The following is a 12,253-nucleotide window of genomic DNA, read 5'->3' on the forward strand; positions in this document are numbered from 1 at the left end:
ATCTCAAGTCTTCCAGTATTTATCAGCTGCTGTATGTCCTGCAGGAAGTGGAGTATTCTCTTCAGTCTGGCACACTGCTCTCTGCTGCCACCTCTGTCCATGTCAGGAACTGTCCAGAGCAGTAGCAAATCCCCATAGAAAACATTCCCTGCTCTGGACAGTTGTGGCAGCAGAGAGCACTGTGTCAGACTACAAAGAATACACTCCTTCCTGCAGGACATACAGCAGCTGATAAATACTGGAAGACTGGAGATTTTTAAATAGAAGTAAAGTACAAATTTCTGACACTTTATGGCACCAGTTGATTTGAAAGATTTTTTTTTTTCCGCTGGAGTACAACTTTAAATATCGAGATCGGTTGTCTCACAATGAAATATTAATTTACTCTGCTGGATCAAGGTAAATATTTGTGTGCAATAGGAATCAGAGGGACCTATTGGACAGTGGAAATATTGGATATTTAGAGAGGAGACAAAGGCTGTTTGTGTTCACATAACGTTTTGTAAGGCGAAAACACAATACAATACATGATCGTCATTTACGGCCAAAATAATTAAAATATGGCTGTATTTTTCGCCTGAAATAATGTTGTGTGAACATAGCCTAAAAGTACACTGGGGGGCACCACAGCAACCCTGCAGACACAGGGGCATTTTTTAATGGATCCAGTTGATAAATGAGGCTCTGCATGCTGGAAATGAATATATCAATAGTAATTTCTTGGACGCCCCATTAAAATGACAACTACATTAGGTGACAAGGTCTTAAGACACGCCATCTATCCATATGCCATTACCATGAGACGTATTGGCCGCTCTTCATCGACATCTATGGGGACATTGGTGCTCTGTATCCACGTGTTGGTGCACAGATGCCGCAGCCTCACAAATGAGTTTCTGACAAAAGACAAGAAGCAATGGAGGTCAGCCTGTAGTCCGCATTCATTTACCACTTATAATTTCTACTATTTTGGAACCAAGACACTTTGTAATAATATTTAGTTAAAGGGGAACCCTGGCAAATGTTTTTTTTTTTTTTGTGTTTCAAATCAACGGGTGATATATAGATTTGTAAATTACTTTTACTATTTAAAAATCTCCAGTCTTCCAGCACTTATCAGCTGCTATATGTCCTGCAGGAAGTGGTGTATTGTTTCCAGTCTGACACAGTGCTCTTTGCTGCCACCTCTGTCCATGTCAGGAACTGTCCAGAGCAGGAGCAAATCCCCATAAAAAACCTCTCCTGTTCTGGACAGTTCCTGATATGTCAGACTGGAAAGAATGCACCACTTCCTGCAACACATACAGCAGCTGATAAGATTTTTAAATAGAAGTAATTTATAAATCTATATAACTTTCTGACACCAGTGGGTATGATTTTTTTTTGTGCCGGAGTGCCCCTTTAAATGCTGTGTAAAAAAACATTTCCATAAATAAATGTATTTTAGTAAATGTGAAGTCTCTAATTTCATCCAATAGATAAAACATTTGCAGTGTTTATAGGGATCTCTTGAAATGTCAGTGTAGAGCGGAGTGGAGGGACAATCTGAATTGGGCTATTGTACTATCTGACACAATGGCGCTGATTCTTGATTTAACGGGAAAGAACAGGAGGAATGTTTACAGTCATCAGAAATGTTCATCCTAACCCCCCACCCCCCCCCCCCTCCAAATATGACGACGTTCCACTCCCCAGTTGGCTGTGTTTTTCGTCTGATCAATAAGGAGTGTGAAACAGCCTAAACAACAAAGGGTGGCAGCTGTTCTTTCAATGGCTTGTTCAAAAATAATGTTATACTGTCCAGTTCATGACTTATGTTATACAGGACTCCTAACCTCCCACTGCGAAATAGAATGAGGACGTTCTCTCTGCCCTTGTGATCACACGTCCATCAGCACCTGCCATGCTGAATATATCGTGACAAGGTGAGGGAAAGAGCCTGCTTTGTATTATAAAGTGATTCTATCAGCAGGCACACTGCTTTCCCGGGTGCTGTAGATGCTGTTTATGATCACAAATCTATTGGTACCTTTATTTTGACCATCCACTACCCAAACTGCAAAAAAATAACATGCAGTTTATTACTTAAAGGGGTATTCCACTCAAACATAAGTTTTTATATGTTGCTGCCCATTGTGAGACTAACAATTCCTTCCATACCTGTTATTATCTATGCAGTGTCCTTCCCCCAGTTCTGAGCTGCTGCTTTCTGCTGAAGACACAAAAATCTGTGTGTGAGCTTTTCTCTCCCACTACCCCCTCCCTTCTGAGACGGCTGATGTAAACATGTCCCTGGCAGGCTTTATCTGCAACATTGTAGTTTCTTTGTAATGCTGGGAGGGCTAATCACAGTGAATTCATTAGCAACTTGACCTTAAAATAACACTACCGGCATTAAAAAGAAACTACAATGTTACAGGTAAAGCCTGCCAGGGACTTGTTTACATCAGCTGTCACGAAAGTGATTGGGGGAAGGAGAATGAGAAAGCAGCAGCTGAGAACTGGAGTAAGGAGACTGAATAGTTAATAACAAGTATGGACTAAATTGTTAGTCTCACCATGGGCAGTAACATATGAAAAGTTATGTTTGAGTGAAATACCTCTTTAAAGGGGTACTCTGGCAAAAGTGGAGCACAACGATGGACGATTCGTCTTTGTATGGAGGGATCTGATGTTGTGTCGGAGTTACCTGGGCACAAATGAATCTGTCTTCTGTAGAGTAGTGGGATCCAGTTCAAAGAGTGAAGCAATGTCATTGCCATGGGGGACGGCAACAAGGCGATACTTAATCTTCTCCCCGGCATTCCTGCGATTGGCCCGACTGTTCAGCACCTGAGAGAAGATCGGTGGTCAATGGAGAGATGGAAGAGGCCGAAAACTGAGACAAAGAAGGAAAAAAACCAAGAGAAAGAAAAGATATAAATGTACTGAGAGGAGTCGGATCTATGGAGAGGTTGTGTTAAATAATTCAGGAAAGCCCAGGAAAAAGACGGCAGAAAGCCTGGAATAACTGGACTACAATATATAAGGAACAGAGAGACATTAAAGGGGTACTCCACCTGAGAAAGTGTTAACCCTGTTCAATCTCCACCCATAATCTAAGCTTGTGTGTCATAGAATTGGACAATTTGTCTGCAGCATATCCTGACACACACCCTGAAGCTACAGAAAATCCTCACTTCCTGGTCAACTCTGTCTCCACTCCTCTGTCCTCCCCCTCCCTTTTGAGACAAAAGTCACATGATCTCTGTCTCTTCTGTTGCAAGGCAAGCTGTAACACATCATCTGTAATCCCGCCCACCACTGATATCACACCAATCAGTGAGCACCTGCCAAGGGCGGGGACACATCAGAACAGTGACAGCCTCCTGAGCAGAATAGGGAAAAGGAGACACTGTTGTTTCATCTCTTTCTTTCGCTCTCTTTCTAATCTATCTATATAGATAGAAGATAGATAGAGAGAGAGAGGGGAGATAGACATTTACAAAGCCTGTGTCCTGGGTGTATGCCGGGGAGAAGGTGCAGATTCGCCCCTTCTGCCTGGCGTACACCTGCCGTGTTCCCCACTCGTCCAATGGACAGATACTAAGGGAGGAGGCGGATACTTGGGAGTTGGCTTTGAGGTGCAATGCATGCTGGGATATGTAGTTTCCCGCACTGCACCATCTTGAATATAGACTGGCTTTTGGAAAAACTTGTAATGCAGGAACGGCGGCAGCTAGAAAGACGGGAGACGGCTAAAAATATTCAGGGGGACTTGGTGAGTAAGACCACCTAGGTTTGGGAGCATTTCATTTTGTTAGCTCTTGGATGGAATACCCCTTTAACAATAAGCGAGGAGGAGAGGAAATACTAAGCAATGGATTAATATTAAGAGCACATGTAGACTATTGCGGAAGCATAAACAAAATACAATAGAGAAGGTCACTTTCCTGGAGACACTAACAATCCTCCGGGGAGGCCTCGCAGCCATATTTGTTTTTTAATACATCAGTGAAGTTACAGTCTGCACCGAGGTAAAATTAGCACAAAGCAAACAGAGAAATGAGACGGCAGCGCTGGGTATTAGCTTGAGATGTGTAGATTAACGTCTTCTCGCCAGGGAGATGGACTAGATATGTCATTTCAGGGCTGTAGGTTGTGTTCTAGTGCGATTAATGGGGCTGTGTTTTATATAACATTCTGTGTCTCCATCCTCCACGATCCCGCGCGGCACCTTCTTCTCCGTGTCATAAGACTCAATTACATTGCATTTCGCCTTGTAAGATATTTTCGCTTATGTTGCACATTTCAAGGTCAACTTGCATTTCGCTAAACTATTCTGTTCTGTTATTAAAATACAGAAAAAGAACATAAAAATTTAAAGGAAACAAAACTCACAGATGACGCTGCCGCATAGGAAGATCCCGACTTGGGTTCTGGGGCGTCCCCTTTATACGTAGGGTTTTCCTAGAAAATTAGGAATGAAATGAAAATTAACATACATTTTAAAGGAGAAGTCTAGTGAAAAGGATAATGTTCCATCAGGCAGGGGACATAATAAACAATCACTACTTACCTCCCCCCGTGTCCCCTGAAGCACCATGTCACAGGCTCCGGGACCCCCGTTGGAACTCATTTTCCCCCATGTTCTGATGTCGTCATGACTCAAGGGAAAATGTCTGACCTGGTAGATGGATTGCCTGCTGTCCTATCCCAGTCACAGATTGGCTGAGTGGGAAATCCATCAGCCAGGTCGTGACGTCAGTGATGAGGCCATTCAGGAGTCCGATGGGAGTCCCAGAGTCTGTGAGGTGGCGCTGAGGAGGCATGGGAGAGGTAAGTAGCACTTTTATTATATTTATCCTCCCTGCCCCTGCCTGGTAGAAAATTTTAATTTTTGGCGGACTTCTAACTTTTGTGCATTACATAAAAAAAATAGAAAAAAAAACAAGACAAGGACAGGGTTCTTCTACAGTCAAAGTGTCATAAGCGCCATAAAAACATAAACAAGTACTCTATAAGCACAAAAGTTTTATCCCCACCCCTACTTCTACCATCATAACACACTACTATCATAATGTAGCTCCTCTAACCTGTTATTTCAAGATTTCAGTCTGGCTTCCAGAGGCTTAAAGGGGTACTCCAATCTTTTAAATATCTCAAGTAATTTCTATTTTAAAACACACAGCGACTTCGCAAGTATTTCAAGTTTCACAGCAAATCCGCTGCAATACTTGGTAATCTCGCTGTTGATTTTTATCCTGCTGTCAGAATGCAGTCACAGCCATACTCCAGCTTCTTTGAAATCAACTGATGTCAGAAAGTTCTATAGAATTGTTATTTACTTCTATTTAAAAATTTCAAGTCTTCAAGTACTTATCAGCTGCTGTATGCCCTGCAGGAAGTGGCACTGATTGGAAGAAAAACATTTTTATTTGGCGCTCTACTTTAATCTTTCTATGTTAGTAAAGGAATATGACAATATGAAATTATAAAAAATGCTAAAAGTCATAATTGTATAGATGAAAAGAGTTGTGAACATGTCGGATAACAGGAATAATGTCCCTTTGGCTAGTTCTGTTTGTGTGTGGCTTTCTCTGCATGTGAATGGGCTGTAACAATAGCGGCATCACTTTCCTGCTTCTTGCAGTTGGCAGCGGATCAGTGACCGGTTACACCGCCCCAAGGACACAGGCTTCACTCTGCAAATAGGTTTGTGAGGAATCTTTTATTTCTTGTATCACATTTAATCCTTTTATGTTTTGTAAACAGACTCATTGATTGTTTCTTATTCCAGAACATCTGTGCGGCCGGCTTCATCTCACCGGGGATTGCTTTCACCCTTTCAGGGACCATTTCTATGTGTGAAGCAGCTGCGGAAATGCAGATCACCTTTCACATGCAATAACCCCCCTGCATAGGATGTATAGTATGTATAGGATGTGTCTAGCATGTATAGGATGTATATAGCACATATAGGATGTATAGGGTATATAGGATGTATAGGATGTATATAGCACATATAGGATGTATAGGATGTATAGCATGTATATAGCACATATAGGATGTATAGGGTATACAAGATGTATCGCATGTATAGCATGTATAGGATGTATATAGCACATATAGGATGTATAGGGTATATAGGATCTAAAGTATGTATAGCACATATAGGATGTATAGGGTATATAGGATCTAAAGTATGTATAGCATGTATAGGATGTATATAGCACATATAGGATGTATAGCATGTATAGGATGTATATAGCACATATAGGATGTATAGGGTATATAGGATGTATAGGATGTATAGCATGTATAGGATGTATATAGCACATATAGGATGTATAGGATGTATAGCATGTATAGGATGTATATAGCACATATAGGATGTATAGGGTATACAAGATGTATCGCATGTATAGGATGTATATAGCACATATAGGATGTATAGGGTATATAGGATCTAAAGTATGTATAGCACATATAGGATGTATAGGGTATATAGGATCTAAAGTATGTATAGCATGTATAGGATGTATATAGCACATATAGGATGTATAGCATGTATAGGATGTATATAGCACATATAGGATGTATAGGGTATATAAGATGTATCGCATGTATAGCATGTATAGGATGTATATAGCACATATAGGATGTATAGGGTATATAGGATCTAAAGTATGTATAGCATGTACAGGATGTATATAGCACATATAGGATGTATAGGGTATATAGAATGTATAGTATGTATAGGATTTATATAGCATATATGGGATGTATAGGGTATATAGGATGTATAGTATGTATAGCATGTATAGGATAAATATAGCATATGTAGGATGTATAGGGTATATAGGATGTATAGGATGAATAAAGCATATATAGGATGTATAGCATGTATAGGATGTATATAGCATGTATATAGCAGATAAAGGTGGATAGGGTATATAGGATGTATGGTATGTATAGCATGTATAGGATGTATATAGTACATATAGGATGTATAGGGTATATAGGATGTATAGCATGCATAGGATGTATAGTATGTGTAACATGTATAGGATGTATATAGCACATATAGGATGTATAGCATGTATAGGATGTATATAGCACATATAGGATGTATAGGGTATATAGGATGTGTGGTATGTATAACATGTATAGGATATATATAGCATATATAGGATGTATAGCATGTATATGATGTACAGCACGTATATAGGATGTATAGTATGTATAGAATGTATAGCATATATAGTGAGTATAGCATTTATAGGATGTATAGGGTATATAGGATGTATATAGTATTTATAGGATATATAGCACATATAGGATGTATAGCATGTATAGGATGTATATAGCACATATAGGATGTATAGCATGTATAGGATGTATATATATAGCACATATAGGATGTATAGGGTATATAGGATGTGTGGTATGTATAACATGTATAGGATGTATATAGCACATATAGGATGTATGGTATGTATAGTATGTATAGGATGTATATAGCACATATAGGATGTATAGCATATATAGGATGTATATATCACATATAGGATGTATAGGGTATATAGGATGTATAGTATGCATATCATATATATGATGTATAGTATGTATAACATGTATAGGATGTATATAGCACATATAGGATGTGTAGGGTATATAGGATGTATAGTATGTATAACATGTATAGGATGTATATAGCACATATAGGATGTATAGCATGTATAGGATGTATATAGCACATAAAGGATTTATAGTATGTATAGCATGTATAGGATGTATATAGCACATATAGGATGTATAGGGTATATAGGATGTATAGCATGTATAGGATGAATATTGCATATATAGGATGTATATAGCATATATAGGATGTATAGGGTATATGGGATGTATAGCATGTATATGATGTACAGCACGTATATAGGATGTATAGTATGTATAGAATGTATAGCATATATAGTGAGTATAGCATTTATAGGATGTATAGGGTATATAAGATGTATATAGTATTTATAGGATATATAGCACATATAGGATGTATAGTATGTATAGGATAAATAGAGCACATTTATGATGTATAGGGTATATAGTATGTATAGGATGTATATAGCATATATAGAATGTATAGCACGTATAGGATGTATAGCATGTATAGCCTGTATAGGGTATATAGGATGTATAGTATGTATAGAATATATAGCATATATAGGATGTATAGCATGAATAAAATATATAGCATATATAGGATGTATAGGGTATATAGGATGTATAGTATGTATACGATGTATATAGCATTTATAGGATATATAGCACATATAGGATGTATAGCATGTATAGGATAAATAGAGCATATTTATGATATATAGGGTATATAGTATGTATAGGATGTATATAGCATATATAGGATGCATAGCATCTATAGGATGTATAGCACGTATAGCATGTATAGAATGTATAGGGTATATAGGATGTATAGGATGTATATAGCATATATAGGATGTATAGCATGTATATGATGTATAGCATGTAAAGGATGTATAGAATATATAGCATATATAGGATGTATAGCATATAAAGGATGTATAGGATGTATGTGTTTACTGCTGCGCTGTTAGTCAGATGGTATGTCCTCAAGTGCAGCACTATCACACCTAATGGCCGGCTATAATGGGGACACTCAGGTGGAGGTGCAATAAAGAACAATATTTCACTCCAGATCAGTCAACATAAAAGGTATAGAAAGTCCTCACACTGCACAGAAGCAGCACAGCCATTACTTTGTTATAGAAGAGAATCCCAGACACCTTATAGGGGAACTCTAGTTAAGAAAGATTTAACCCTGTTCAATCCCCACCCATAATCCAAGCTTGTGTGTAATAGGTTTCTATTACATGAAATGGCCGTTTGTTTGCAGCACATCCTGACTCACACCCTGAAGCTGCTGAATATCCTCACCGCCTCCTCTACTCTGTCTCCTCTCTTCTGTCCTCCCCCTTCCTTTTGAGACAGAGGTCACATGATCTCTGTAACGCCTCATCTGTAACTCCACCTACCACTGACATCACACAGTGATCGCCTAAACAACATCCTCTCCTGAGTAGTACAGGGCAAAGGAGACCCTGTTGTTTCATCTCTGTTTCATCTATCTATGTAGAGGCATAGATAGATAGATAGATAGATAGATAGATAGATAGATGGAGTTCCCCTTTAAGTCTATGCTAAACAAATCGCTATATCTCTTAAAGAGCTATGAATGTGCCACTGGAAGTCAAGAGTAAACTGTTACTGTAGTGACACCACTGGCTTTGTAGTGGAGTTAAAATATCTCTTTCACATGTAGACGGAGTGAACGTATATATCAATCTAGTGGGTTTAATCTCTCTTTTCCAATAACTACTTAGTCATAAAGATCAAACAGATCTTAAGAGAAATGAGAGCACCATATCCATTCTCCAAATAAATCCCACATCAGACGGCCTGTGAATACCTTAATATGTGATGAAAAACCTATTGTGCAAATAGTGGATTTCACCTTTAAGCAGGTTGGTCACGCTCCATGGCTCTATGTGAGGGATGCCGCCACAGACAGAGCTCCTCTTCACATTCCATGTCATTTACCTAATGTCACTGCCGCCAGTACAGCCAGCTCCCCCATACACTGATGTACCAGCCCTGTAACACTACACACTGCTTACTAACTGTATTCCCCAACCCTCCCTGCAGAGTTCCTCCTGCACTTGTAGTTCTTCCTACTTGTCGGCACTTGTTCTTTTCCCATCATTGTTAGCACTTCTCAGGATGGCAACTTCCCTTGTTTTGTCTGCATTTAGCTTATTGTTTAATTTCTATAACAGCGATAACAGATACATGTACACAAGTAGATAATTACAGACAGTGTCGGACTGGACCAGCGCAGGACCGGAGCCCCCAGCTTTAGAACCTGCACTAATATTAACTGACATGTCGCTTCTCACCGGCTCTTAATTGGTGGGCCCTTAGGATCATTTCCTCCAGTGGGCCTCAGATACCCCAGTCCGACACCGATAATACAGATAACGTATATTATATCGCGGACATTATATAACACCAGGTGTACTCTGGCAAATAAAAAAATGTTTTTAAATCAGCTGGTGTCAAAAAGTTATAAAAATTTGTAAATTACTGGTAATAAAAAAAAAAACCTCAATTCTTCCAGTACTTATCAGCTGTTGTATGTCCTGCAGGAAGTGGTGTATTCTTCCCAGTCTGACACAGTGCTCTCTGCTGACACCTCTGTCCTTGTCAGGAACTGTCCAGTATTTTTATGAAGATTTGCTACTGCTCTGGACAGTTCCTGACATGGACAGAGGTGGCAGCAGAGAGCACGGTGTCAGACTGGAAAGAAAACACCACTTCCTGCGGGACATACAGCAGCTGATAAGTACGAGAAGACTGGAGATTTTTAAATAGAAATCAATTAGAAATCTATATCGTTTTCTGACACCAGTTTAAAAGAAAAAAAATATTGCCAGAGTGCCCCTTTAATACAATCTGGACATCTAATGGAATCCACTTTGTGTAAGTCAATGTAACTGACCACACAGGTATCTAGAGGTGTCTGCGGTTCCCTGCCGAGGCCATGTGACATATTCTGCAAGGCACATGAAACATTTCTAGCAGTTTCTCTTTCATTCTAAAACATGCTCACTATTGTGTATTGTATCATTTTTGGTGTTTTACCGTGAATTCAGGGGAAAAACTCCAGAAAAACCACAAAACCCAAAAAATGCTGCAACACTAACCCTGAAACCTCCCCAGAAATGTGACAAACCAAAAGCTTTTGTACTTGCTGCCGTCTATATCTCACTGCAGTCACATCTGGTTGCAGCATTTCTGACATAAAACTAAAACAAACAAAGCGGCAAACCCTGGTGTGGCCACCCAGAACAGCTGGGGGATGTGTGATAATAATGGATGACTCTATGCTTATTAGTATGATAAGGCTGCATACTCACATTTGTAGTTTTGTTGCCGTTACATAATTAGCCTAATCGATTGTGTGGGCTCTTTAATTTTGTCGAAAGTAAAGGGGATCTCCAGTTAAGAAAGATAGAACCTGTTCAATTTTCACCCATAACCTAAGCTTGGATTTCTATTACATGAATTGGGACGTTTGTCTGCAGCCCATCCTGACACCCTGAAGCTACAGAAAATCCTCACTGCCTGTTCCACTTTGTCTCTGCTCCTCTGTCCTACCCCTCCCTTCTGAGACAAAGGTCACATGATCTGTGTCTCTTCTGTTGCCAGGCAATCTGTAACACCTCATCTGTAACCCCGCTCACCAGAGTGATCACCTGGCCAAGAGCAAAGGGAAACAACAGCCTCTCCTAAGTAGTACAGATAGATAGATAGATAGATAGATAGATAGATAGATAGATAGATAGATAGATAGATAGATAGATACTGTGTTTACTATGCAAGGCAGAAAAAGATGGAACAGGATGGGTGGATACTACAAGACGGGTGGGTACCCATCAGTGGCTCTGAGGTGCAGTACATCCTGGGAGATGTAGTTTCCTGGCGAGGTACCAGGATGTAAAACTGGGATTATTTGTAAAAGTGTGAATCTGGGGCCAGGAGTAGCGCAGACATTATTATTAAAGTATTGTATTGCACCCAAAAAGTTATACAAATCACCAATATACACTTATGACGGGAAATGCTTATAAAGTGCTTTTTCCCTGCACTTACTACTGCATCAAGGTTTCACTTCCTGGATAACATGGTGATGTCACTTCCTGGATAAACTGGTGATGTCACTTCCTGGATAACATGGTGATGTCACTTCCTGGATAACATGGTGATGTCACTTCCTGGATAACATGGTGATATCACGACCAGACTCCCAGAGCTGTGCGGGCTGTGGCTGCGGGAGAGGATGATGGCAGAGGGATGCTCAGTGTCCCTCCAGTGCCCTGTGTCCCTCAGTGTCCCCCTGCCATCATCCTCTCCAGCAGCCACCGCCCGCACAGCTCTGGGAGTCGGGTCGTGACATCACCATGTTATCCAGGAAGTGACATCACCATGTTATCCAGGAAGTGAAGCCTTGATGCAGTAGTACAAAGAAAAGACACTTTATAAGCATTTTCCGTAATAAGTGTATATTGGTCATTTGGGTAACTTTTGGGTGGCAATACAATACTTTAATAAAAAATTTTGCCAGACTTCTTCTTTAAGCCTGGTAATGCTGATCACATGGCAGAGCCCAGACGGT

At 39.8% G+C, this 12,253-nt stretch overlaps 1 protein-coding gene across 2 annotated transcripts in view; it reads right to left on the reverse strand.

Moving 5' to 3' along the window:
- Positions 1–12,253, reverse strand: part of ITPR3 (inositol 1,4,5-trisphosphate receptor type 3) — a 162,483-nt gene that overhangs the window by 101,580 nt on the left and 48,650 nt on the right. For both annotated transcript variants that reach the window (XM_069971461.1, XM_069971460.1), the window contains exons 10-12: positions 4,381–4,449; positions 2,690–2,832; positions 797–896 (exon numbers count right to left, since the gene is read on the reverse strand). In XM_069971461.1, the coding sequence (XP_069827562.1) occupies positions 797–896; positions 2,690–2,832; positions 4,381–4,449 (312 nt within the window). The remainder of the gene's footprint in view (positions 1–796; positions 897–2,689; positions 2,833–4,380; positions 4,450–12,253) is intronic.

Source organism: Dendropsophus ebraccatus, chromosome 5, assembly GCF_027789765.1.
Source record: "Dendropsophus ebraccatus isolate aDenEbr1 chromosome 5, aDenEbr1.pat, whole genome shotgun sequence".
Classification (NCBI taxonomy): Eukaryota; Metazoa; Chordata; class Amphibia; order Anura; family Hylidae; genus Dendropsophus; species Dendropsophus ebraccatus.